The sequence below is a fragment of the Strix uralensis genome, chromosome 3, assembly GCF_047716275.1.
Source record: "Strix uralensis isolate ZFMK-TIS-50842 chromosome 3, bStrUra1, whole genome shotgun sequence".
NCBI classification, from domain to species: Eukaryota; Metazoa; Chordata; class Aves; order Strigiformes; family Strigidae; genus Strix; species Strix uralensis.
Genome location: NC_133974.1, coordinates 80,577,786 through 80,604,281, shown reverse-complemented (window position 1 = coordinate 80,604,281; position 26,496 = coordinate 80,577,786). Strand labels below are relative to the sequence as shown.

Sequence of the window (26,496 nt, the reverse complement as noted above, 5' to 3'; positions counted from 1 at the left end):
GGGAGGCAGCTTGAAGGGCCACGGAGAGAGGAGGGGAAGATTAGGGTTTTTCTTAATGATTTTTTTATGTCTGTGAGCTGTTTAATCAGAGGAGTCTTGAAATTAATGGTAGGCGTCTTTTCCAAAGCTCTGCTACATATGTGTTTCGGTAAAATAAACAGTGCTAAATAAGCTATGCTACCACTCTGGGCACTAATAAGCCTCCTGACTGACACCAGAAGAATACAAATAAATAGCGCCTTTGGCTGTTTCATTGATAGACTGCTGGGCCTTTGACCGAGCAATTACATCTCAAAATGCACTTTTCTGGGCGCTAAAACATGAAGTGATGTTATTTAAAAAACCAAAACAACACAAAAACAACCCACCCCAACAAAAACAACCTGTAGGGTGTCCCAGAGGCTGATGATTGACTTCAGCTTTTATTAATTCATCTGCAGTGCATTTGCTAGAGCTTTTAGGGTTTAATTGAGGTTAAGAGGTTGGAATCTGTGGTAAACAAAAGAATGGCATATGGGCAGTCTGAAATAGTGTATCTTTAAGTAAGAGCATTCCTTCTGGCCACTTGTTTTCATTGGGCAGTTATTCTTGGCTCACAACTTTTTTTTTTTTAAAAAGGTGTAAACATGCAGTACTAGCAAGTTAATGATTAATGTTTTATCACATCCCAACATACCTCTAAAGAAAAGAAGGCTGAGCTGGGCTCGTGTTTAACCTCCCCCTTCAGATTAAGGATATGGCTTCTTTAACCTCTTACCTGCTGTGGCGGGGTCCACAACCTCGTTTGTTTTAAAACATAAGAAGAAAAACACTTTCTCCCCCCTCCTTTCTCACTTCCTGGCTCCCAGGGTCCACAGTTGTTCTCTTAAAAATTCAAATGGACAAAGCAGGTGTGAGACCAGAGGAAAAGCTTTCCAGAAGCTTTGTTTTATAGAGACTATGGAGAAGTGGGATTCAGTTTCTTCAGTTAAACACATGCACGCAATATTCTATAGATTTCATGGTCGCTTCTTTGTCCTATTGTCAGTTCTGTTACGAGCCACATGAACGTCTTTGGACGTGATCTCCCCTCGGAGTGGGAATGTGTACTGGCCAGTGCAGTGGTTTGACAATTAAGACAAACCTCTTTATGTTGGAAAGCTTGAGCTCATGCTCTGAGGTCTTTATGCTGTTGATAAAGTTTATGGTGCATATGACATCAGCTGGCAATAACAGTGGTGACCCGTTGCCCTCAAGTCATTCTGTAGACATCTGTAATTTATATACAGCTGTTAGTAGTGTGTAGCCTGGAGCCTAAGAGAGCTCATCAGTATAATTATGTTGATAAGACACGATAAATCAGAGTTTTTATCTTAATATTTCATTTAATAGAAGCTTTCACCTGTTCCAAGAAATCAAATGTGCTTTTCCTGCTTGCTTGTAATTTAGAGCAATCTCCTTTTTAAAAATCCTAGTTCTTGTTTAATTAAATTCTGATTTTGAAAAAAAAGTACTAAAGCCCTCTTTTCATTAATACAACAAATGCAATTTTTGCGTACTTCTGTCTCATAACTTGTATCAAAAAATGCTTTATTAGGAAGCATTGTATATGCCTGCTCAGGGAAGGAGGTGCATGGAACCACTTTTGTACTTGTAGATCATGTTTGTACTTGATTTTTTAAAAAAAATGATGTTTGAGCATGGAATTGAAGGGAGAGGGGTAAATCCAAGTTCTTTTTTCTGTAGTGTAGTTTGTTTTATCCGTGACGGTTTGCTTTTCCCATCTCCCACGCATGAGTGTGATTCCGACATATTTTTCCCCTGAAACAGGACAAGCATGATTTTAAATACCAAATGCTTTTAAAACTTATATGTAATGCACACATGGACATGTACATACATACGTGTGTATGTCATGTGTTAGCATAGCATGACGTGCTTCCTTGCTGCTTATGATCCCTTGTCATTGAATCCATTTTGGAGGGTGAAGGATGAGCCCACACATCCCTTCACAGCCTGTCCCCTGAAGGTGAGCAGTGCTGTGGGTGGTGGGAGAGCGTAGCACTGCCAGAGCCCCTGTGTTTGGCTGCCCTTGCTGGGGGTTATGCCCGTCCCTGGGGCCTGGGGCGCTTTGCGGGCAGACATCAGCCAGCAGCACCTCTGTTGCTGCATTGGTGATGAGTGTTCGGGTGTTGCTGGTGGAGACGAGTCACGCCAGGGGGGACTTTGTTCGGGAAAGCCAGGGTTTGACTTGCATCATCTTGCACGGGGATGGAGCAGTTGGTATCTTGCTGGTTCAGGTCTCTGCCGGTGTTTATCCCTAACTCACCCTCAAGGAGCCTCTCCCCTTCTTGCTGGATTCGTCAGGTGCCACAGAACGCATCCTTGCCCTGGAGAGCATTGGAGCCGGAGAGGGCAGTAAAAAAAATGTCACAAGTTGCTGAGGAAACTGTATCTAACCTAGCTATAATGTGAAGATGATGTTGGCTACTGTGCTTTTGAGTGTGAACTGAATTTCTGTCTCTTATTTCTGTTGTTACCGTAACTTCAGCTCCAAGATGCTTGTGCAGCTTGGGCTCAACCCTTGGGTGGAGACTGGCAGTGCTTGTCTCACAAGAAGTATGAGACAGTGGCTCAGCCTTGTGAGTTTATGTGTTTCCACCTCTTCCTTTGAGCTGAGGTATACAGCATTTGGGGCAGCGGTGGGGTGAGGGGTAAGACAGCTCAGATGAAGTCCTCTGCACTGACACATACCTGCTGATGGCTCACTGAAATCTCCACTTTGGGCCAGAGCGAGGTACCTGGTTGAAGGACGGGGTGCTCCCCTCTCTCTCATGGGCATTTTTTGGAAGCAGTCCATGGTGTCACCTGCCTTACCACTTACGTCCAACTCAAAACCTTGAGTCTGGTTTGTTATTCTAGGGAGACCTGATTGTTTTATGGTGCTCTCCTGGGACTCACAAGCTATTTAAAGGTCGACTCTGCCCAGTTTGTGCTGTGATGCTGGTGGAAATGTTGACCGTGGTGCTGCAAAATGATGAATGTGGTTCTTTTTTTTTAAACGTGTGCTGTGGGCTGCTCCCAGCACCGGCAGGAGCATGGCACTGATGCTGTCACCTTCTCGACAGGTGCATGGGATGAAGGGAGCCTGACGCCCACCCGGAGAAAAGACCCCAGTCCCACAGAGCTGCCCACCATGAGCAGGGCGCTGCTGGTGGGCAGGATGCAGCTGGAGAGCCGGAGCGTCTGCGTCTTCCTGCCCACACGGGAGCAGCTCAGCCTGGTCGTTGGGGTGAGTGGCTGGGAGGGAGGCTAGGAGGTCGATGCATCACGGCTGCAATTCTATTTTGTTAGCTCCCATTGTTCTCCGAAAAGCCTGGTGCTGGTCTGCTGACCGAAAGGCTATTAGCCAGCTTAGGGTAATTGGTGCTTCATTTTCTAATTGGGCAGCTTCAACTCATTTGCAGAGTTCCTTAAAAGTACCGGTTGTGTTTTTGGACAGGGGGATCCCCTCTGCTCTTTTCCTGTTGTTTTTTCTTTTTTATTCTCAGAGTATTTTTGCCACTGATAATCCAGCAATTTTTAAAAAACTGAACCTGAAATGCCTTGATGACTTAGCAAGTGTGCCTAACACATGACCATTTGCTCTGGGGTTTTATCTATTTCTGGTTTTGATAGTCTGCAGATCCCTTCAAAGACTCTAAGGCAGAATAAACAGCCATTGAGGGTGGGGGGTTTTTCCCTCATTTGAGCACTTGTACACACAAAAACTAGAGGTAAGTCACTTAAGTTCTTTGATCACCGCTTCAATGCCCAAGTGTGTGTGTGCAAGTGATGGCAGAGACAGATCAGCTGGCAGCCCAGTGTGGCACGGTGTCCACCATGGTGCAGTGCCTCTTTGTGCAACACCGGCTGCTCCTTGAACTTCTGAGAAACTGAGCCGACAGAGGCACTTCACGTTCAGACAACAAGCTAGCCTCAAAGATAAGTGCTCTCTTGTGAGCGTGTGTGTGCACTCGTGTGGGCTGGGGAGGTTTTGCTTTGGTTTGTTTTTTTTTTTTTTTTACCCCTCTGGGATGGGGAGGGGGAGAAGACAGTTGAGGTGAACTGTTATTTTAAGCACTTAATTGAAACGGTGGTTTTTGAAACTATGCATGCTAATCTTCAAAATCCATGTAGGAATTTTCCTACCTGCTGTGCTTAAGTGTGGCATCCTTAAATGAAACAGCCACAAAGGCTGGATGGAACAAGGCTTTAACACCAAAATCTGGGGTGCTCTGCTTGTAGGTTACCCTCCGTAAATTTGCAGATGACACCAAGTTGGGTGGGAGTGTTGATCTGCTCGAGGGTAGGGAGGCTCTGCAGAGAGATCTGGACAGGCTGGAGCGATGGGCTAAGGCCAACTGTAGGAGTTTCAATAAGGCCAAATGCCAGGTGCTGCACTTGGGCCACAACAACCCCCAGCAGCGCTACAGGCTTGGGGAGGAGTGGCTGGAGAGCTGCCAGTCAGAGAGGGACCTGGGGGTGTTGATTGACAGCCGGCTGAACATGAGCCAGCAGTGTGCCCAGGTGGCCAAGAAGGCCAATGGCATCCTGGCTTGTATCAGCAATAGCGTGGCCAGCAGGGACAGGGAAGTGATCTTACCCCTGTACTCGGCACTGGTGAGGCTGCACCTCGATTACTGTGTTCAGTTTTGGGCCCCTCACTACAAAAAGGACATTGAATTACTCGAGTGTGTCCAAAGAAGGGCAACGAAGCTGGTGAAGGGTCTGGAGCACAGGTCTTATGGGGAGCGGCTGAGGGAACGGGGGTTGTTTAGTCTGGAGAAGAGGAGGCTGAGGGGAGACCTCATCGCCCTCTACAGCTACCTGGAAGGAGGTTGCAGAGAGCTGGGGATGAGTCTCTTTAACCAAGTAATAAGCGATAGGACAAGAGGGAATGGCCTCAAGTTGCACCAGGGAAGGTTTAGACTGGATATTAGGAAGCATTTCTTTACAGAACGGGTTGTTGGGCGTTGGAATGGACTGCCCAGGGAGGTGGTGGAGTCCCCATCCCTGGAGGTGTTTAAGAGTCGCGTTGACATAGCGCTGAGGGATATGGTGTAGTTGGGAACTGTCAGTGTTAGGTTAATGGTTGGACTGGGTGATCTTCAAGGTCTTTTCCAACCTAGACGATTCTGTGGTTCAAACCCAGCCCATCTACCAACCCAGAAGGCTTTTGCAGTCTGCTGGCTTTTGTGCAAACCACAAAATGATGATTTAGTTGAGTTCTTGGTGGCAGGTGAGCGGGCCTGGGTAATGGTCTGTTGTGGCTGACCCTACATCTCACCTTCTTATAGCTTTTATCAGGGAGGCTAAAGGTCCAAGACAGCAGAGCCCGCCTTGCCATGGGGAAGGTGCAGACTGGTGTGCAGGAGGGCAGCATGCTGGCAGGGCTCATGCCATCACCGCTCCTTGCTGTGCGGATCCCTGAGCTGGACACATGGCTGTTCCTCCACCACTGGGTCATGTTCCACAGTATTAAGTTTAGGCAGCTCTTAGACCATATGGTAAATCCTGGATACCTGCAGTTTATCGTAAAAGCATTTAGGTTGGAAAAGGCCCTTAAGATCATTGAGTCCAACCATAAACCTAACACTGCCAAGTCCACCACTAAACCATGTCCCTCAGTGCCACATCTATGTGACTTTTAAATACCTCCAAGGTATTTAATAATCATAAGAAATGGTCTTTTGCATTGGTCACTGGCAGGGATGGAGGGAAGGTGCCGTGTCCTCCCCGTTCCCGCCTGCTGCCCCTTCAAAGTGTCAGGGCACCTTGAGCATCGCTGCCTTGTCCTGTGGAGGGGTCCCTGACACAGTACCCCTCAGTAGCACTTTTAAAGATGTTTTCCTTCCTCATTTCTGCTGCCTCTTGCTTTGGTGGCTGGGAAGCTGGGAAAATAAGTATGTGGAGATGCCTGCGTGTGAAAGGGAATAGCTGCCTGGGCAAAACATGAAACCTCAACACACAGTTGTGTCCTAATTGCATAGAGAGTGAAACATGACCTGTTACAGCTGGGCAAGTCACCAAAACCAGCTTTTCATTTGGCTTCTGTCTTTACCACAACACCCCTTCAAAACAACAAAAATTAAGATTTTGCAGCTGCAGAGATTTTTTTTTTAAAGTAACATCAAGGCAATTTTCTAGTGATGTTGGTAGAACCCAAATTTAATTAGCACAACCACAGGTGATACTTTGTGTATTTATTAGAATAATAATGCCACTACTTAAGATTTCCAAAGCCTTTTAACCTCTTCAGTGTGGAATGCAAATACTAAACAAGCTTGTAGCTCAGTGAGGTAGGTAGGAATGGTTATCCTTCCAGCAGAATAAATTATAGATCCTTCCCATGATAAGCACAGTGTTTATGCAGGTAATTCCTTTCTCCCCCCCTCCCATATAAATTCCACCCTTCCAGATAAGAGTTTACCTATATGTGTTTTATGTGGTCACATGTAGATTGAAGCCTGCTCTTTAAAATGGATTTGTCTTATGCCCTTCACAGATAGTGCTGTTGAAGAGAAGAGCAGGAGCCATTTTAAAGTCTGTTCCCCCATAACTGGGTATCTTTTAACTAACTTCGGTGTCCATCTTTCTGGATGTATAGATGAATTTGAGGGGATGGCAATGAGGAAAACTTGTCTTCCCAGGACCAACTGTGAACGTGAGGAGCTCACCAGCCACCTGGAGGACAGTGAGGCGAAGTGGGAGGTTTCTTCTGGGGAGAAGGGACATCAGAGCACAGAGCAAAGCAATCTGCCTTGCTGCAGGCAGCCCCAGTGGGGAGATGGGGTATGAGCGCCAGGGAGCTTAAGCAGGCTGTGAGTGAGAATGATGCAACTAAAAATTGCATCAGTTGCACCAAAGATCTTGGAATTGTATCCAGTTTGTTCAGTTTTGTTTATCTGCCAGCATTGTGTCTTATCTCCCTCATAGTTTTGAACCTGTTGATCAATATCAACTAGTTTTTATGACTTGGTTTCTGAAAATTTTCTGGAGTGGTAGCAGCTGAATAAAGGAGAGACCTATGGTAGTGAAGGTCTGGCTGCCAACAAGGGGAGCAGGGCAGCAGCCACCCTACCTGTGTTTGGTAGTTCAGAAGCAGCCACAGCAGATGTTGAGTGGGAGTGTGAGCAGAAATTTTTGGAGGGGAGGAAGTCTGGTGAGGTCCTGTGTGTTGGTGAATGGCAGGCAGAGGTCTGAAGTCTTGCAGTTGTTCTGTGAGCAGGAGAGCTGATGTTTTAAAGCATATGGACCAAGAAGGATAGAGACAACCAATACGTGTGAATATTTTGCACACAGAATGACCCTGGAGTAGCAGTTACCTTTTATAAACTTGCACTCAGCTTCACTTTGGACAAAATTTCATGTGTAAAGAAGCCCTGAGTCTGACATGGGACAAAGCTGAGTATCAGGGGAGGGAATGATTCATGGCGTGTCTGGGATAGAGCTTGGCACAGGAACCATATGCAAAGGGAGGAAAGGCCAAAGAGAAGTGCACAGATTAAAAATGCAAAGGAAAATGTTGGTTGCTTTGAGCAGAGTGGAAGGCAGGAGGAGGGAACAGCAGTTTCAAGTGTAATCAGTATTGCATAGCCTTGAAGGCTGGGAGTAAAACTTGATACAGAAAGGAAGTGCCAAAAGGAGAATGGAGAAGGTGGTAGCTCACGTACTTTCTGTGCAAGAAATCTGATTAAATTGCTGATTTATAGCTGAGTGTCACAAAACACTGAAGTGCTCAGTTCCCTAGAACTAAGCATCTTAAAGCAGGTTTTTCTTCCCTTAGGTGTGAAAGCATGCCACTTACAAAATTAATCTAATCATATAGCTTTTACATGTGTAAAAGTCCTGTGTTGCCAGAGACTCTTGTATGCATATAACCATTCTGGCTGGAGTAAGTCACTTCTTCCTTAGCGAGTACTTCCCAAGTAGGAGAACATACTCAGAGCTTGCATCCTTGAGAAGGGAGACAGATCCATGCTCAACTTTCCCTTCCAACTGCATGTTCTTGGAAGCTGAGCAAATACTGTATTTAGGTGTGAGACTGTAAGGGTGCAGTCTCACATGGAGGCCTCCCTGGAAGTGTTCAGGCCAGGCTGGATGAGGCTTTGAGCAACCTGATCTAGTGGAAGGTGTCCCTGCCCATGGCAGGGGGCTTGGAACTAGACGATTTTTAAGATCCCTTCTCAACCCAAACCATTCTGTGATAATAAGACCCAGGTGTGGTTTTGGGTCTTACCAGAACTGTGCACTACCTTCTCCCCTCCCAAAGCACATACATGCACATGCATGTGTGTATTGGTGTAGCGCAGGCTTCAAAGCTCCTGATAAAGCAGTAGTGAGTGGCTGACTAGTGATGCCTTGTCAAGTAGAAGAAAATGAGTACTTAAATGACCTCCAGTTTCCCATTGTCCATGTCTAGTGACATGGTACGTCCTGGGGCAGGGAGGGGAGCGCAGCTGGTTTCTGTAGGATGCCTGTACGAAAAGGATTTGAAGAAAGAATGGTGGCGATGAGTTTGATGGCAGTGATTAGTTTGTTGGAGAGTTTAGTAGTTGACTTCTGCCCCATCATCTTTGCTGCTGTGAAGGTAGCACTGCACTGTCACCCCTCGGGAAGGCTGTTGGTGCTAATTGGCATGGTCCAGCAGCAGCAGCATAACCAAACTCAGAGGTTCTGGACTATTTTGCAGCTGGTAGCACTGAGGGCTGAGCTGAGCTTGTCCTGTGCTGTGCTTGCAAATACTACCCAGCTTCTGTTCCCTGCAGGAGCATATGCTGGCAGTCCTACTTTCCCAGTGCTTCCTCAGTGCACGCACAGCATTATGGGGGGTAAGGGTCTCAGTGTGGCATGGAAATGGGCAGGAGCTTATAGGCCATTGGTGACAGCTTCGGAAGATGAAGATGTTAATTGCTGTGTGACCAGAAGTCAGCAGGGGACAGAAAAAGCTCTTCTGTGTGGGGTACTGAGCAACCTTATCTTTAACCCACAAGCTATTTCTACTCAAACCATGCAGTCTTGGGTTTGTTTCTATACTTTTGTTTCTAGTTCTCCTGAATGAAAGTTTTTGGTTTTGTTATTTCTCTTAACCTCTCAAAAAAGAAAAATAATCTGCAAGAGAGTAGTATTTTCATTTCTGTAATTACAAACGCACTTTTTGTAAGAGCACCTATAAATAGCCAGGTCAGTACTGCACAAAACTAGGACTCCAGCAGCGCTCCAGTCTTGTACAAAGATGCCAATAGATAGAAAACTTTAAATTCATGTCTTACTGAGCTGAGCTACTTTGCACTGTGAAGAAAGGATAATGATACGTTGATTATTAATCTGTGATAATAGCAGTAATACTGAAAACAAAGCTTTTTCTGTGGGGGTGATGGTTGTTGGTTTTTTTTGCTATGGTACCCAAAAATGTTTTGGCCAATGTAAAGAAGGAGAATGGCTCCATCCAGGTGTGTGAGCCATCTGTAATGTTGGATTGATTGTTTCTTTCAGGTCAAAGCCACTGGACAGGAGCTCTTTCAGCAAGTTTGTGATTTAGTGAAGATTAAAGAGCCTCACTTCTTTGGCCTCAGCATTGTTAAAAGTAAGCAAACTCAATGCATGGAGCAAATGACTTGGCAAACGTCCACAGACCCGCTTGTGTATTTACAGTGTGTGCATATATACACAGCGGCCGTGCCTGCGGGGAATTTGATTGTAATAAGGTCACAAAGTATGTAGATTATGCACAGGCTTCTCGGAGCTCTTTTGATCTTTGGTATGTGGGCAGACAAATTGGGAGAAGGGGGGGCTTTTGTTCTGCTCCTTTGTTCTTATGTGCCACCTCTTTGTGGGGTTTTCTTTCTCTCCTGTAGCTGAGTTGCTAGCCAACATATTTGTCACTGAATTCAAAACTGTCAGTAGTTGAACAGGAGGTGAATTTTAAAAGGACTTTGGGGCTGAAAGTGTTACTTATCTTCTGAAGTCACACGAAAAGAATGTGGCACCAGGGGGAGGAAACTCAAATGGTTTGAGGGGACTGAATGCATGGAGGGGGGACACTGGGTTTTGAAATACGACATGGGAAATACAAAATTTCTTAGTCTGTGGGTTGAAGTCCAGACTGCTTGGTCCTATGGCTTAGTAATGACCAGGGAGCAGTGTAAGATGATGCCTTAACAGAGCAAACTGATATGAGATATTCAATTTCTGGGATGGTGTGTGCATTGGCACACCCCACCCCACCTCAACTCTTGGTAATTAGAAATGGATCTGTTGTCCTCCTTATCCTGCCTCCCCACATGTCCAAAAGTGTGGAAAGGACTTTTCTTCCCTCCAAAATTTTTCTCAGGTGTATTGATATTTACTACTGCAAGTCTAGATATTGTTTCACTGAAATGGGAATAGTCTTTTATGAGTCCTTTAAATAAAGTTTCTTTTGCCTCCTTGTGAGTATGTGGGATAAAATAGTTTCTTTTAAGATTGCTCCTCTCATTTCCTTTCTGCTTTCATTGTCTATGAACTGCTTTTTTTGAGCGCAGCACTCAAACTAAGACCGGTGTAAGCTGTTTATCTCCATAAGGTTTGTAGAGTCTCGAAGAGATTCCATCAATGTAACTAAACCAGTAGCTAACAAATATATCTGTGCATTTAAGTCAGTGCAGGGTTTTTTTTTAATGTGAGGAAGACCTGAATGTTTTTAACTTTTTTCACAAATCGACTGTGTTTCTGTGAGTCCCCACCTCCACCGCCTTTTTATAACACCAGTTTTTGCCTATTCCACTTGCAGGATGTCTTGGGTGAAATTGGAGCTCCTGTCCTCCCCTGCAAGACAGGACAATTTCATTCCTGTTTTCTTTGAATTAGGTGCTCTTCTCCTGTTCTCTTGTGTTTGTTTCACTTTCTTTTTTCCCCTTCATATCTCTCTTGTTTAATATTTTCTGTTTCCCACCCTGCTTTTTTCTTCCCTCCCACCTTTTGTGTGGAGCAGTTTCCTTCCCCCTGTCAACCACAGGGGCTCTGGCCCCAAAATACCCTATTGTGGTAGATGCCTTTCAGCCTGTTGGAAATGCAGTGTAACTACCCGAACCCAAAAAGCGTAATAAAGCTCTGTTGACTAGACCTTAAGGTATATTGCCCATAGCTTTAAACATAAACAATTTTCTTTTCACTTCACAAAAGTGTTCTTCCTTTTTAGAGCAGCTAATTCTTCACAAAAGTCTTAGAAAAATCTTAAGGAAAAGAGTCGCAGGAGCCCAGTAGCCTGGACTTTTGTTGTGCTTTCTTTTTGTTTTGTTTTCCTGACCGTTCCTTACTCCTGCTTGCTGTAGCTGTTTGTAAAGCTGCTTAATTGAAGGCTCCTTGTGCTCACCCTGGCTCCTCCTGACAGCCGTCTCCCTCTGCCACCCAGGCAGGTGTCAGGATTTTGGATGAGGAGGAGATTTATTTTCGTTTGTGCCTCTGTTTAAGAATCTGTGGGGCCAGACAACAGAGAAGCATCAGCAGTGAGATTCTCAGCCTGAATGGCCGTAGCCACCAGGGAGGCTGCAGCCCACCCTCGAGAGAGGGAGCAAACCTGGTCTACTTGTTATTGCTTCTCTGGTCCCTAACTTTCAACTGTGAAAGTCCAGTAAGCTGCTGACTGGAGTCTTGTGGGGTGGGTTTTAGGGTTTTCTTTATGTTGTTTTTAAAATAGCTCCAGGTTTGTTACTGTAGAGCTGTAGCAAATGAAGTCTTTTGCTTTCTGTTCCCCAATTTGATTTCCCCCCACCTTGTTTTGGCCAACAGACTGGTGATCATCTTCCTTGCTGCCAGTGGTAAGTGAGCTCTTGCTTCTATTGCAGATGTAGCACTCTCCATCTCTGGCATTTGGAATTAGCCTTTAAGGCACTGTCTGCTTTTCAGGAATTTTTGGTTTCACAGCAAGCTATCATCTCAAGAAAGAGCAGTCTGGTCAGGTTGTAGGGAGGCCTGGGTAAGTTTTGCATTGCCCAGGGTTGTCTTGTGGGTACTTAAGTCAGTTGCCTTGGGCAGGCAGCAAGTCAGTGTATGTCCTGCAGAGGCTGTGAAGGGAAGGCCGGGGGCTGGTCTGCAGGGCGAGGGTGGGCTGGATGTCTACAAACTGGAGAGGAAGCCTGTGTGTTTCGCACCAAACTATTCCTCTTCTGCATCATGGTTTCACCTCTCAGTGCTGCAGCTCTAAGATCTAATTTTTTATGAAACAACTGCCCTGTTTTAATAAGGATATATTTCCCTGTTTCTTAATGAGTATTTATTTTTGTCAGTCTGGTGCTGCTACATGCAGACCAAGGTATTCTAATCTACCTGCATCCATTACCTTGCTGCTAATTTGTCAACAAAACCCTGACTGTCAGCAGTGGCAAGAGAATGAAAATTAAAGGATTTCTACTGTAACTGTAACCAATCACACTGGCTGGATTATCTGGATTAAGAGCCCGTTTGACCTGCAAGACGTTGTACAGATACACTAATGCTCTGCTGGTCTCGTAGTATGTGTGTGAGGGGGAGAGGTTGGGCTCCTTAATCATAAACAGAAGTTTAACCCCTAAGTGTGGCAAAAATGAAAACAGCACCACAAAGTACCATGCAAACTGCAAACCATGAATGCTGTGAGATCTAAACTGTGGGTCTTGGAGTGTGTCTTCCAGCATTCATTGCCTAAATTCATTGCCTTCACTTCTGACTGTTACAGATGCTGAGAGCAAGCTTCAGGATTTAAGGTAACACTAATGGTGGCAGGACAGAATTTTTCACCCCCTGAGCTTTTTTTATTCTCAAGATGAAAACTATTTCAACCAACTGTATTTGGGGGGGAAAAAAGCTTGTGTCTATAAGAAGTTGATCACTTTGAAAATTGAGTTCAGGAGTGTATGTTAATAGGAGGCCACACTGGCACAAAGCTTGGGACATGTTGCTCTTCTAGGTTTGTCGTGGATCATCAAGCAGGCTATACCTTGCATGCTGCTGCTGCTAAAGGGCATTTTTTTTTTCCTCATAGTTTGCTCAGTGAAAAACCCTGCAATCCTGCCAGGTTCAAGATGGCTCCATAGGCTTCAGCAGCTGGGTCTTACATTGCAGCTCCTCCTGCAGGGTCAACCTTATCTAGTGCCCTGCGGGAGGTTTCGGTCTGGTGTTGCTGCATACTTTCTGATAACAATTCAGTCTTCTAAAACAAAACTGATTGTCAGCAGACAAAGAACAGCCAGGCCTTCTTTGTTGTTATAACCCAGATCTCTTCAACCCCCAGTCTTGGGCTTCTCCTTTCCAGGAGCAAACCTTGTTTGACCCAAGGAGGTGGAAGCCTTTGATTGGGAAGGAGCAAGCCTGCAGCTCCTACACCCTGCTGCTGTCGCTGTGTCCTCTTATCAATTTCTTAGACTGGCTTTCTAACAAAACCAAACCCCTTTGCTTCAGCTCCCCTGCCTCAAGGATTCCCCTGCCTCAAGGATCATCCTTCAGTTATTACAGCTATGGCTGTTCACCTTGCCAGACCCATGCCTCAGCACACGCTTAGCAAGGAACTTGGTGGTTAACTCTGCCAAGACCACTCTGTCTCCAGTTAACTCTTCCGCATCTGTGTATTCTCCATTACTGAAGTTCATGGATGGAACACGCTACCATGTTATATTACATGGGTATCTATTATAACAAAGGGTCTCTTAAGAAGACAGATGACAACAGGAGTTCTCCAAAATACTCTCTGATGATTTCTACACCCCCAATCCTTCGCCACTATCTGCTTTCCCCAGCTTCTGCCTCTCCTCCCTTAAATCTGCTTGGATAGTTGCATCTCCCTTACGAATTTCTTCTTATTCTAACCTGAGATACAGCTCTGTTATAATGACTCTGATACCTCAAATGAGTTAAATGCAATGTAAGAACATGTGCAGAAATGTGCCACCTAGAGGGAATTGCAGGGGTTCAGATGTTCAAAAAGTTTATAGTACTCTTTGCAAGTACTTGCATGGTCTCTTCCTAGGAAGACATTATTTTGCCTGTACCTGCTGTCAGTTGTTTTTCTATCAGCATCACTACAACATCCAGCCAAGTTTTCTCCTACCTGAGAATTGCAAGGGGTTTGTTTGCTCCTGGATGAGCAGCACTGGAAATGGTACTGCAGCTCTTCTTGGGTAGAAGAATCCCCTGTGACACTGCCAAAAGTCCAAAGATCTTTGCCTGGGCATGCCTTGTTGCTAACTGTAAGATGCCAACATAAAATTCCTGCAGTACTTATCCATTGTCAGGAATGACTGAGCCTTTATCTCAGTCAGACCTCAACAGTCCCTAACAGCCACACAACCTTGGGCATCTTGATATTGCCTCCTTTCATTCTTCTGTCCATCCCAGGTAAAGCAACTTCAGACAGGACCTCCCTTGCTATGCTTCCAGCCTCTGTTGTGGTACTTTCCTTCTTCCCTTGGGATACATGTACTTTGCAGCTAAAGCTGAAAATACAAGGTTATCCTGAACAAAGTTCTTCTAGACCCCTTAGTAAACTAATCAACCAGGTGCTGAGAGGTGGACGAGGTTTCTTTCTTTTGACTTGAACGGTGACACCAGGAGCATCGAAAAGTTATGTAGAGGTGGTGGGAGCAGATGCCATGTGGATAGTGATGGTCCCAGGCCACCAGCACTTGGAAGCTTGGGGTGCTCCACATTCAAAAGGAGTATGTAGCTGTCTTTTCTTCAACAAACAAAAAAAATCCATGCTGGTATTCAGGGAAGCTAAACAGGTTATGTGAGGTCTACACCATGTGTTGTGAGGTATTTTTGAGCACTGTTTTTTTTTTTTTTTTAAGCTTCAGCTCTGCTCTCACCCCAGCATCCCTCTATTCTGCTCCCAGTCTCCTGTTGCCTCTCAAGAGAAATAGTGGTGTTGCCATGAGGCTTCTTGCAGCATCTGGGAGAAGTTAAGCACTATAGCCCCTTCTCTTTAAGGCAGAAAATGCTTGCTATGTGGAAGCTTGGCTTTGCACTAATTCATATTTTATTTGAATCCTAATCTTCTGGACTGTCTAAATAGTTATAATATTAAAGTATACTTGACTCAACCAAAGGAGCTAATGGGACATTCCTGGCTGCCAATGGGGCCTGAGCTCTGTCTCTTGGTAGGACAGGACTTGCCTCTGTGGAATTTTTCAGTGTTCCTAGTCCGAAATGGGCACAGGAGGAGAACAGGTTATTGGCATTCACCATTACTTAGCTTTTCCGCAGCGAACTTCCCATTTCATTTTTTATGAAAGGTGAGGCACTGGTTAATGCAAAATAATGGCTTTCAGAGTAACAATGACTCAGAACTGACTTGACCCTGTATTACAGCCATAATTTTCTATTCCAGTTTTCCCTGCAGTGTAAATAATGCCTATTGTAAATCTGCATCACTCACTGGAACTGTCACCTTTTCCTGACTGGAGACCTGGCCCTTTCTTTTGGTTTGTTTTTTTTTTTTTTTTTCAACAACACACATCCTATATTTACCTAAATATGTAAATGTGCTAAGCTAATTTTGAAGAGTAGGAGTGCTTGAATGTTTGCATTTCTGGTGGCTGCTTAATTTGAAGCAAGATTTTTACAGCACAAACTTCCCGTTTCATTTTAGGGCTCTTAAAAGCTGAAATTGGAAGAAATGTTTAAAATACATTACTGCAAGCTAGCTGGCTGCCCAGATGCATTTCTTGGGATTGCAGTGCAGTGCACTGGTGTGTTGTGCCAGGTCTGGTATCTGTATGCACATACATAAGAGAACCTTATGAGAAGCTGATGTGATATATTTTTAAGCTCACTGCCAGCACTGAGACAAGATTCACGAACACAGTGTCCATAGCTGCTGGTGGATGTGTGTGTATTTACATGTGTGCATGCTTCTGAGCCAGCTTCTTAGTACTTCTCAGTTGTTGTCATTCAGCTGAGGCCAGTGAAGCAATGACAGTTTGTACCTGCTGAGTATCCATCCCTGTTTGGATCCACGGGTCAGACACATTCTTCCCTGGAAAGGCAGCCATTTGTGCATTTTTATACAGTCCTTTACAGCACTGCTCTGAGGTGCTGCAGTTTGGTGCCCTCATCTCTGTTAGAGATGCTTGTTTTCAAACCCGAGACAGTTTTAGCATCTGGCAAAAGATTGCTAAGTTTCACTACTAATCCAGTTTAAGGAAAAAAAACCCCTCCACAACTCATGTAGGGCTGGGGAGGGAAATACCTCTTTGTTTTTGTAGATGGCTTACACTGCTGGTTGACATTCCAGCAATATTAACTTCATTAAGGCAGGAATGCAGCGCTGCATTCTTGCACAGGAGGTAGGATGGGGAGGATGCTGGGCTGCGCTGGGGAGGAGCAGCACTTTAATTCCCACCACTAAAATTTTCATAATTTCTGTACAGCAGTTTCAACAGTGCTATTAAATATTGTGTTGTATATATACGTGACACGTCAAGCAACGTGGTAAACGTTGTAGTGTATTAAAATTACAGCTGTAATCAGTACAATGCAGGGAAGACTACAGGGATGGAAACAGGACTTTTTGGGGATTGTTCTCTTTATTTGTATCCAATATTACTGGTATTTTTCACAAGCTTCCTGTTAGTGTGGTGTGTGGACCAATTCTGGTTAGCACCAGGTGTGGTTTCTCTCACTTGAGCTGGGAGCTGAAGGAGGTGGTGATAGGGGGTTGTTTTGCTTGCTTGTTTTTTAAAAGCTTGCAAAGGAAGTATTTGCTGTATCTGCCCCTGTAAGGAGCTGGAATGCTCTGGGAAGAGGCTGCGAGGTAGCTCACAGCCCCCTTGCATGCCTGCTGCTACATTGGCCTCTGGCAGTTCTTCATCTGCTGTACAGACCCAAGTGCAGGCTCTCATTTGGTTGTAAATTTCCATTGGAAAGAAATCACCTCTGTGCTCCCCTTCCTTTTTTTTTTGGTTTGACATTAGAAAGCAAAAGCCAAAGCTTGGGATTCTGGGCTGGTCTTCAGGGGCAGAAGGTTGTTTTGTGAAGAGTTCTTTTTCTTTTTTCTTTGTTTTTTCCTTTCCCCCCCCCCTTTTTTCCTTCTCCTTTCATGACTAAGGAACAAGCTCTTCAACTTGGCACTTATGTCACCTGTCAAAACACTTCCCCGGGTAAGACCAAAGAGTAGAGGGACTGGTCAGGTGAATGTGCTCAGCTGGCCTGGCTGCTGAAGCCTGAAACACTTGTCAGGTCTTTTTTTGAGAGACTTGAGAAGGCGCAGGGAAAAATCTCTCACTAGCTGAATTGTTTGGATTTGATAATTGGGAAGCAGTGTTACAAAACACTGGCTTTGAAAACATCACAAAGCTCTTTCAATACAACATGCTGTCCAGGCTGTCTCTAGTTCACCCTCACCTGGGTGGAGAGTAAGTCCTGGTCTTTTGAGGCAGGCCTGGGTTTCCCTTCTTTTCATTCATCTTTTTGCTCTATGAAAGGAGCTGGGTGTGAGCAGGAGACACCAGACCTTCTGAGGAGGGCATTTGGGTTTGGTCTTCCTCCTTCTCACCATTTCAGAGGACCCTGTTCATATGTAGAGGGTGAAACCTGTCAAATACCTGACTCTGTCCTCTTGCTTATGCCACATTGGACTATGGTGGTACATGATAGTGGAGTGGAAGGTTGGGTAGGGCTTGCTTGTTCAATAATAACAAAAAAACTGAATCCACTAAACTGACAGTACAATCAGCTTGGTAAGATGATGTTTCCCTTCTGTAAGTGGCTTCTTGCTTATAAAGCAAGAATTCTGCATTTCTGGTTAAGGTGTTTGGGCAACTTTAGCTCAGCATTTCTTGCATCAAGGCACAGCTAACTTTGCTTCTATACTGTCTGGAGTAGCACACATACTTAAGAGACTCTGTCCTCTCTCTTTTCCCTGCCCTCTCTTTTCCCTGGTCAGCTTTGTTTTAAAGTGTATTGCTTGGAAACAACTTATATAGTCACTGAAGTATTTAATGAACATGAATTTCTAATTCTTTAACACTAAATGCTTTTTCCTCTTGTCTTTCAGATAATGAATATGTCTTTATAGACCTGGAGCAGAAGCTTAGCAAATACTTTTCAAAGGAATGGAAGAAAGAGACAACCAAAGTAAGACAGATGTTTAATTTTGGAGGCTAATGCTTTGCTATTGGAGTACATGGTGAAAAGAAAGCTTTTAAACTCAGGTCCATAAAGCATTTCTTGAAGATGGTCTGCAGAATGCTATTCAGTAGCAAGATGCAGTGACTTGTGCACGGCTGTACAATTCATTAAAAGACCGAAAACAGCCCCTTACACAACTTTACCTGAGCAATGTAGCCACAGGGCTGCTGCTTAGCTGCTACAGGAGTGGAGAGGGTCAGTTGGTCAGTCTTCCTTTTGAACTAGCCAAGCCCATGAAGAGTCTGGAGACTTTGTTGTTATCCTTAAGCAGAACAGCCTAAAATGACCCTTTGTGACTTGAACCTGATATAAGGGAGAGGGCTGGAGCAGTGACTCTTCCAGAGTGCATGCAAAAGGACAGTGGAGCAAGAGGATGGATATGTTGTTCAAGAAGAGTCTTGGTTCTTTAAGGCTAGCCTGCCCTGTCAAGGGAGGGAAAAGCTGTGTGAAATAAAGACAAGCCTATGTAATTGTTTAGGGCCAGTCATTCAGACATGATAATGCCTGTTTGTGTGTGTCATTGTTAGAGGAGCCACAGTCTAAAACAAAGTATAGTATGCAATTACATTCAGCTATCTTAATTAGCTCGTTATAATTTTTTCCACCTTCCTTAAGGGTTTTCTTCTGCAGAGTAGGCACGCTTGACATTTCTGCTACTTAGAGAAGTTTGCAGATGACTAGTGAGGTTTGGGGATCTCTTTTATCCCAGACTAGTAAGGGTTACTTCAAAGACAGCTATCAGTTGTGTGGAGGGCTGTGTCCAGCCAGTGAGGGTTTCCTGAGGCAGGTGTTTCTGGTTACCTCAGGATGGGTAACCTTGTGGTTACTTTGAGGCTGGATTCTTGCAACACTTCTTAAGTCAGGCTAAGTGTCAAACCTCTGGTGTGAGGTGAATCAGAGAAGGCTGAATGAGTTGCCATTGGCAGTACTGATGTCTGAGAAGAGTTAGGCTATTGGACTGGGTTAGCAGACAGGGATTTTATTCCTATGAAGAGGTTTCAGGTGGAAAGTCCCATCCAGCTGATAAAATAGGGTGACTGTGAACAAGTTCTAGAAATAAAATGTAAATATTTGCATGATGATCAAGAAGTTGCTGTCTGCATCAGATGTGCATGGCATGCCACATACCTTGTCCCAGGGAGATGGGTCTGACCAGCCTTGGAACTGCCCATGTGTGCAGTTACCTGTATGAACCTTAAAGAAGTGAGTGGCAAAGTAGGAAAGATGGGAGAAAGAGATAGTAAGATAAGATGTTCCTTTTTTTCTTTTTTTTTTTTCTCCTGTTTAAACAAGCCTATAAGTCTGAAAGGTAGGCTTTAGTTAAAACAACAACAGAACTCTTGCTGGCTTTCTTCTAACAGCCATCTTCAGTGTGAAGCAGACATCAATGTCTCCTTTTGGTCTGTGGCTGCAGGAAGGTGTGAATAACTAAACATTAGCCCTGCCGAACAAAAGGCGAGGAGTTAATATCAGGCTGGTGCGCTTCAGCCTCGGGCAGTAAATGCTGAACGCAGCAGCGCGTGTGTCCCTGCGGAGTGATGTGGTGTGGCTCAGCGGTGGCTGGTTACTCCTAGGTGTGCCCTGGAGACGCCGCAGCCGTGCCAGGATGGCACGCTGCCATACCACCTTACCTGCTGCTTTGAGGGAGGCTCTGTTAAACTTGCTGTGCTGATGCGTCTGCAGCACTGCCAGGTGCTGAGACAGGTAACTCTGGGCCAGATTGGGCATCCCCAGGCTACGCTGGGACTCTTATACCTGCTCATCCTCCCCATCCAAAATCTTCTGCCCTCCCTAGGATGTTTGCCATTCAGCCTGTCTAAATGTTTTATGATGCTTTATTGTTGTGAGCCTCCAAGACAGTCGGATCCCCCCTAAAACTTGGCAAGAGCAGAAAATGAAAAGCAGCATGGGGAGCAAGCTTGGGAGAAGAGAACGTTACCAGACGGTAATGGGAATCTTGAATGCTGAGTGTTATCTAACTTGTCTTCTGTCTCTGCTCTAGGGAACAGAGAAATTCACCCCTCCTTTTGTTGCATTCTTTAGAGTACAATACTACGTAGAAAATGGAAGAGTAATAAGGTAAGTTCCCTTCTGTGGTAGTTACTGTATTTTATATTATTTGCTGTGTTCTTAAAAGGCAAGAAAAATAATGTTTCTTTGTTAAGCTCATCTCTATGAGCTCACAGAAATAAGCTTAAAAAAATCCGCTTGATTTTTTTTTAAGACCTTCACAGACTTCCTCACCCAGCCGTGAATGTTTTCCCCCTGAATCATACTCCTTTTTCCTAGGAAAATTGTGACTGCTTTTCCATCTGTGTTTAGAAAGCAGGTTGAATGACGACAGTATCAAAATACGATTAACACTCTTTTGCTTGCGTCTTTTGGTTGTATGCAAAGCATCAGATGAATATACCAAAAATAGCTATTTATACTCCAGAGCACATGCTAATAATTTTGAATCTGGTGTTTGTATCTGAACAATGCTCTGTGCAGTCTACTTCTGGAAATGGACTTTTGTAAATGGACAAAAGAAATTACTTCATAAGTTAGTTTTGCATTTGTAGCCCATTCACATGGAATATGGGCTGCACTCAAAACACTACCACCCTCACTCCCAGTACAGAACAAAGGATGAGGTAGTTGAAAATGAGCAACTGACAGAGTTAATTTGCATCAGCACTTCTGGCGTGGCTGTGACCCTGGGGCAAGCCAAGCGCTGGGATCATTTGGGTGGATTAAAATCTTTACCAAATTTTTGGCATTTATTCTCGTCTTGAACAAAGTTTAGTGTGTTTTTTTGTTTTTCTCTCTCCATAAGTCTTTCATTTTGGATACAGGGGAGTCTTACTTCTGCAGTCTGTTTGGCTGTTAAGTGTTTTTTACTTAGTTTTGCTTTTAGGTACAAAGGGAGATTGCATATCGTTCTACCACCCCTGATGTACACATCCTTTAGTGACACAAGCAACTTCCTCTTGCACTAGTAATGGGAGAGGTTTGTGGAACCATGCAGAGGTAGTTACATGGCCCCTTCAAACTATACACACACACTTTCATGAGCAGGCCATAGTGTCCAGCTCCATCTATCTATACATACATGTCAGCAGCCTGCTTCCCATGAGCTCTTACAGCAGGGGGAGTGTGGGTTATCAATGCTATGTGATAGTTATGTCTTATCAGACTATCCTTGTTTAGCAGCTTGAGGAAGAAATCAAAAACAAGCCCAAGGCTCCTGTGTCTTTTGATCTATCTTGCAGGGAATTAGCTGTTGAAAAGTACCTTGAGCCTAAGGCAAGGTGAAATGAAAAAGCAGTGCCAGGTTTAGAGGGGAAAGGAGGACAGGTGTACAAGAAACAGGACTGGGATTCAAGGGAGTTGACTCTAACTGCTACAGGCTTTCCAGAGAAACAGAAGTGCTTGATGTAGTCAGTCTCCAAAACAGGTGTGACATGATTTTTCTTTCATCTACCTTCTGCCCTAACTTCTTAGATCTCATGCTTCTCAAGATAGAAGCTACCATTTTCCATGTTTGTACAACACTTAGTGGGAAAAGACCTTGATCTTGGCTTGGTGCTCCCTATGTACACGTAACTATCAGAGTGGCACTGGCACGCATCAGGGATGTCAAAGTTTAATCCCTCCTCTCAGAAGGAAGATGTGTTTGAGGGGCCTTATCTGAGCCTGAACTTTCTTTTCTTCTTCAAGTAAATTTGCCTTTGTGTCTTGCAGTGATAAGGTGGCACGGCAGCTCTACTACTGCCATCTCAAAGAGCAAGTACTTATGTCTCGGTGCAACCACAAAGAAGAAATCTACTTCTTGCTGGCTGCCTACAGCTTACAGGCAGACTTGGGAAATTACAGGGAGAAGGTTCATACTGGCAGATATTTTGAACCTCAGGCTTATTTCCCGCAATGGGTAAGTTTTGGGGGATGTTTCTGACAACAGATTGTGCATGCAGCAGGAGCTATATCAAGGTGGTACCTAACTGCAGCCATGCAACTTCCCCAACTCCAACTGCAGTGATCAGGCAGAGTGGTAGAGAGCATCACCCTGAATTTCCCTCAGGACATATCTCCTCTCTTTCCACCAGATGTAGGTGCCCGTTCCTCCTGGGCTCACTCATCAGTGAGGTGGGTGGTGTGTACCCTTCCTTGGTAAGGGAATGTGGTGGTATCAAATTAATGAATAATGCCAACAGTGCAGCTGTTTTTAAGTCTTCTATGGCTTAAAGGGTTGTGTTTGCAGTTGTACATCAGCAAGATCTGGACAACCTAAGCTCTACAGAAAACCTCAGGGCCACAAAGCCAAGTCATTGCCTTTTGTTCCTATTTCTGCCATGCTTACCTCTGGGATGGATAGACCCAAACCCTAAGGGGTAGTACTGCTGTGCAGTGCCTCTGGTGCTTGCTTTGTCATTAATCTCTGGCTCAACTGCAGTAAGAGAAAAGGGGAGGGCCTGGAAATGGGTTTACATGTTTGTTTATAAGCATGTGCACATCAGCTTGTGCCCTTCAATACTTACAGACAGCTTAGCCTGGTTAGTTGGTTTAGTTGTCAAATGAAGGCAAATTAGCTAAGACTGACAGAGCTGGTTACCTGCAGAGAGTTCTCCTCTTGTGGTGAAATGTCAAGAAAACTATTGATAAACACTTTATTGTCCATTAAATATAAAGGGAAGCTAGCTTGGCCACAGACACATCACTAGCTCTGATGATGTCTGCTGAAGCAGGATGTTCCCTGGGACCTGGACAGACCCTCCTCTGCAACCTGATTTAGTTCTGGAGCCCCCTTCTCTGCTGTGACAGTGGATTTTAGCCCAGCTCACACCTTGGGGTAGCTGTCAAAAAGCCCAGATGCCTCTGGTAGTTGGCTGCTTGTCCCCAGGCGAGTTGCATCCTCTGAAAGGTGGCACTGTCCACTGCTTTGGGGAGAAGATTCAGAGCACTGACGGGTTGCACTGAGGAGGCAAGGCTGGTAGTGTCTCCTTTACGCACGAGTCCCAGCGCAGAAATGTGCCTTTCTCCCAGACAACAGGCCTTCATCCCATGCTGTTCCTTGCTACGGGGTGCCTGGCAGGAGGTGGCTAACGAAGGGCTGGAAAAGGTTGGTCTCATGCATGCCATTTCTGGGGCAGTTAAAAGTCTTATCACAGACTATTGCTCATCTGGCAAACATTGCAAAAGCCAAGGCAAAGCCTGGCTCACCTGTGCTGAGCCACAACCCCAAGCAAGTATGTGGGTAATTTATTACATCATTACAAAGAGGAAAATCTGGCAGGCATGGGGACGCTTCTCTCCCTGCCCCCGGGCTCCCATGAGGAGAGACTAAGTGATCTCCTCCAACGCAATCTCTTCCTCCAACACGTGCTGTGCTAGATCGTTTGGCCGAGGGCTGCCCCAAGCATCCCGCTACTGAGGTGGTGGTGCTGCTGCCCTGGGGTGATCAACCCAGCTTTGAACTGTGGAGCTGGCCTGTCTCTTTCTGCTGACATTGCGCAGCTGATGGCATCGATGTCCTCCACTGAGCCTGGCCTTCCTTGTGGGAGGGCAACTGATCTGCCAAGGCATGCAGAGGAGCGCAGAGGTGTAACCAAACAGAGTAAACAAGGGGCTTAATATAAAATGGAAGTGGGAACTGGGTGATGATGAGGTCTGGTTGTTTTGAGCCAGGGCAGGTTGTTCATGGCGGGATGTTCTCCAGTACCTGCTGGGATCTAATTTTAAATACCTCCAATGGTGGGGGATTTTGTGAAGTGAATTCAGCCAACACCCCTATTACCTGTCATTGCCGCTCGCAGCCTGGAAGGAGCCACTCTGGCACCAGAGGGGACCAGTCTACCTTATAGCCTTGTACGAAGAGGGCGTGTGGACAAGCATGGGAACTGGGCACTTACAGGGCAAGAGCAAAAGGCCCAGTGTGGGTTTTTCTACTGCTTAGCAAAGCCATGTGCCTGCCAACCACTCTTGACAGATAAGAAAATACCTTGAGATAGTGTTATCCTTTGAGATAGTGTTATCCTTTGAGGATGGAAATGCTAAATAAGCCTAATGTGCAGTTTCTGGTCTTAAAAGGACCACCTAGCATTTCCGCAGTGTTTGGAGATGTTGCTGTTGATTGTGTTGGCATGCAGAGCAGTAATTGTTATCTGCCCATAAGCATTTATGGATGCCAAGAGTTAGGAAAACTTAATTCCAGTACTTAAAAATGAAAAGAGCTGACACAACCTCTCTAGTCTTGGTCTGTTATGATTTTGCCATCTGGGATCTGTTTGGAGACATTGGTATCATCTGGTCTGCTTTAAATGCTAATCCTCCAGGGATGTGGAGGTGAATGTGGACTAACATCTTGAGGGACCATATGAACCTCCTCCACCTCCAGTCTCTGCTTTGCTGTTGATCGCAGCCACCTCCCATGGGGATTGCTGAAGAGTTGCTGACCTGTTTGTTTTCCTTGTGGTTTAGATAATTGCGAAGAGGGGGAGCGACTACATCTTGAAACATGCCCCAGAGATGCACCAAGAACAGCAAGGGTTGAGCGCTAAGGAAGCAGTGCTGAAGTTCATTAAGGAGTCCTGCCTGCTGGAGGATGTGCCCGTCCACTTCTACAGGCTGCAGAAGGTTAAACAAAGAGCTGCTTATTTTGAACTTCTCTCCCATCATTAATTGGGTGCACCGTTGCATTTTTTACTTTCTGTTTATTTGAGGGATGGTTGCCTCTGATTCAGATAGGCCAGACAAGTCTAAAATGTTCATCCAATGAGGCCTGTCCCCACAAACAAATCTGTTGCCAATATACAGGTATAGGTGGAAGCTAGTTTTGTTCCTCGGCCAAGAAACTGGCCACAGGAGTGGCAAAACTTAATTTGTGTCCCTGCCTGTCAGTAGACTCACACCAGGGAATCTCTGAGAAGCCTTTTTTTTGTTGCAGTCCAGAAGCTACATTGACATTGACCTACTTCATTCTCAGTAAAAAAATATTTAGCAAGACAAAAGGAAAAAAAAATTGTTAGCAAGACATTCTGGCTTACACATTAAAATGGTGACAAGAGGTCAGCCAGCTTTCACACAAATGCCATGTAATAACTGAAGGTGTCACTGAGTCATCCTGACTTTCTTATTCCCCTCCCACTCCAACCCTGTCAGAGTGGTTGGTGTTTTTTCAGCTGTATGTCAGTTTTTGGATTCTTGGATTGTTGCTTGTCCCTGAGTCTTAGACTCCTTTGCCAAGCCTGCTTAAATATAATGCGCTTCATTTTCACATGCTAAGATAGTTCAGGTCTAGAAATAGGACTAAAGAGAAGCTTTCTGTTTCACTTAGGTGAGTGAAACCTGCTTGTGCAATTAGAAATGGCTAGGACTTATTTTCCAAACAGAGATACTCCACTTTGTCAGACTCATAATTAAACTTCTTTGTTGTTTGTGCTCAGTAGGAATCATGTCTGGGAGGTATCCTTGTCTTTTGACCAGATCTAGCAGCTCTAGTTAATGGAGAAACATGCATTTTCTGGAGGAAATAAGTTCCTGTTTGGTCTGTAGTCCAGGCTTAGTTTCAGTTCCTTGCAAACCATAGATGCTCCCCCTACCTCTCCTCTGTCCTCTCTGTTTTGATTCTAATGCTTTTAATGATGCAGTCATAAGAGAGTTGGTTACACTTGAATGTGTATGTAAGAAATCCAGCTGGCAGGCTGGATAGATACAATTTATATCCAAAAGCACCAGGACTGTGAAATTGGTTGCTCTTAATATCCAAATTCCTGTCTGACTTGAACTTACATTTTATGCATTGCTCACTGCTCCATAGGTGTTTGATACACAGTGTACTCTTCTTCCTGCCATGTGACACAGTTATCTCGTGATGAGATATCATCCTTCTAGGTGACACCTGGGTCACAAAGCTCACGACTGAGTGCACAGGGGTGCCAGGTGAAAGTGTCGGTGCGCTAGCTGCTCTGAGATTTGAAAAGCAGTCTCTTTTGTCCTACACCCTCCTCATGGCTGCTGCTGAGGTTGGGAACTCTGAAAGAAAACACAACACTGAGCCCCATATCTCTCGTCCAAACCAGTACTGATTTATGAAGCTCTTTGCCCTTAGGAGGCAGAAAGCATTTCTTAGTGACTTTAAACAGGAGACCTGGATGGTACCAGGGGCAAAGGGTGAAGTAATGTGATGGCATAAGGCTTGCATCCTGACAAGCCAAATGAGGGGAGAAAGTTTTTATGTAAAGTTTGAGCTCTGTAAGCCCATAAATTTTTACCCCCAAATTTTCTTCTTCCTAGTGAGAAAAGTATGTATTCCCTTCCCTAGCTCTGCCATGCCAGGAAAAACTGAAAGAACTA

The 26,496-nt window shown here is 44.9% G+C and overlaps 1 protein-coding gene across 2 annotated transcripts in view; it reads left to right on the top strand.

Moving 5' to 3' along the window:
• The window catches only part of FRMD1 (FERM domain containing 1), a 43,720-nt gene that overhangs the window by 7,295 nt on the left and 9,929 nt on the right, over positions 1-26,496 (top strand). For both annotated transcript variants that reach the window (XM_074863047.1, XM_074863046.1), the window contains exons 2-7: positions 3,108-3,271; positions 9,517-9,607; positions 18,029-18,108; positions 20,165-20,241; positions 21,889-22,075; positions 24,622-24,777. In XM_074863047.1, the coding sequence (XP_074719148.1) occupies positions 3,176-3,271; positions 9,517-9,607; positions 18,029-18,108; positions 20,165-20,241; positions 21,889-22,075; positions 24,622-24,777 (687 nt within the window). In that variant the 5' untranslated portion in view covers positions 3,108-3,175. The remainder of the gene's footprint in view (positions 1-3,107; positions 3,272-9,516; positions 9,608-18,028; positions 18,109-20,164; positions 20,242-21,888; positions 22,076-24,621; positions 24,778-26,496) is intronic.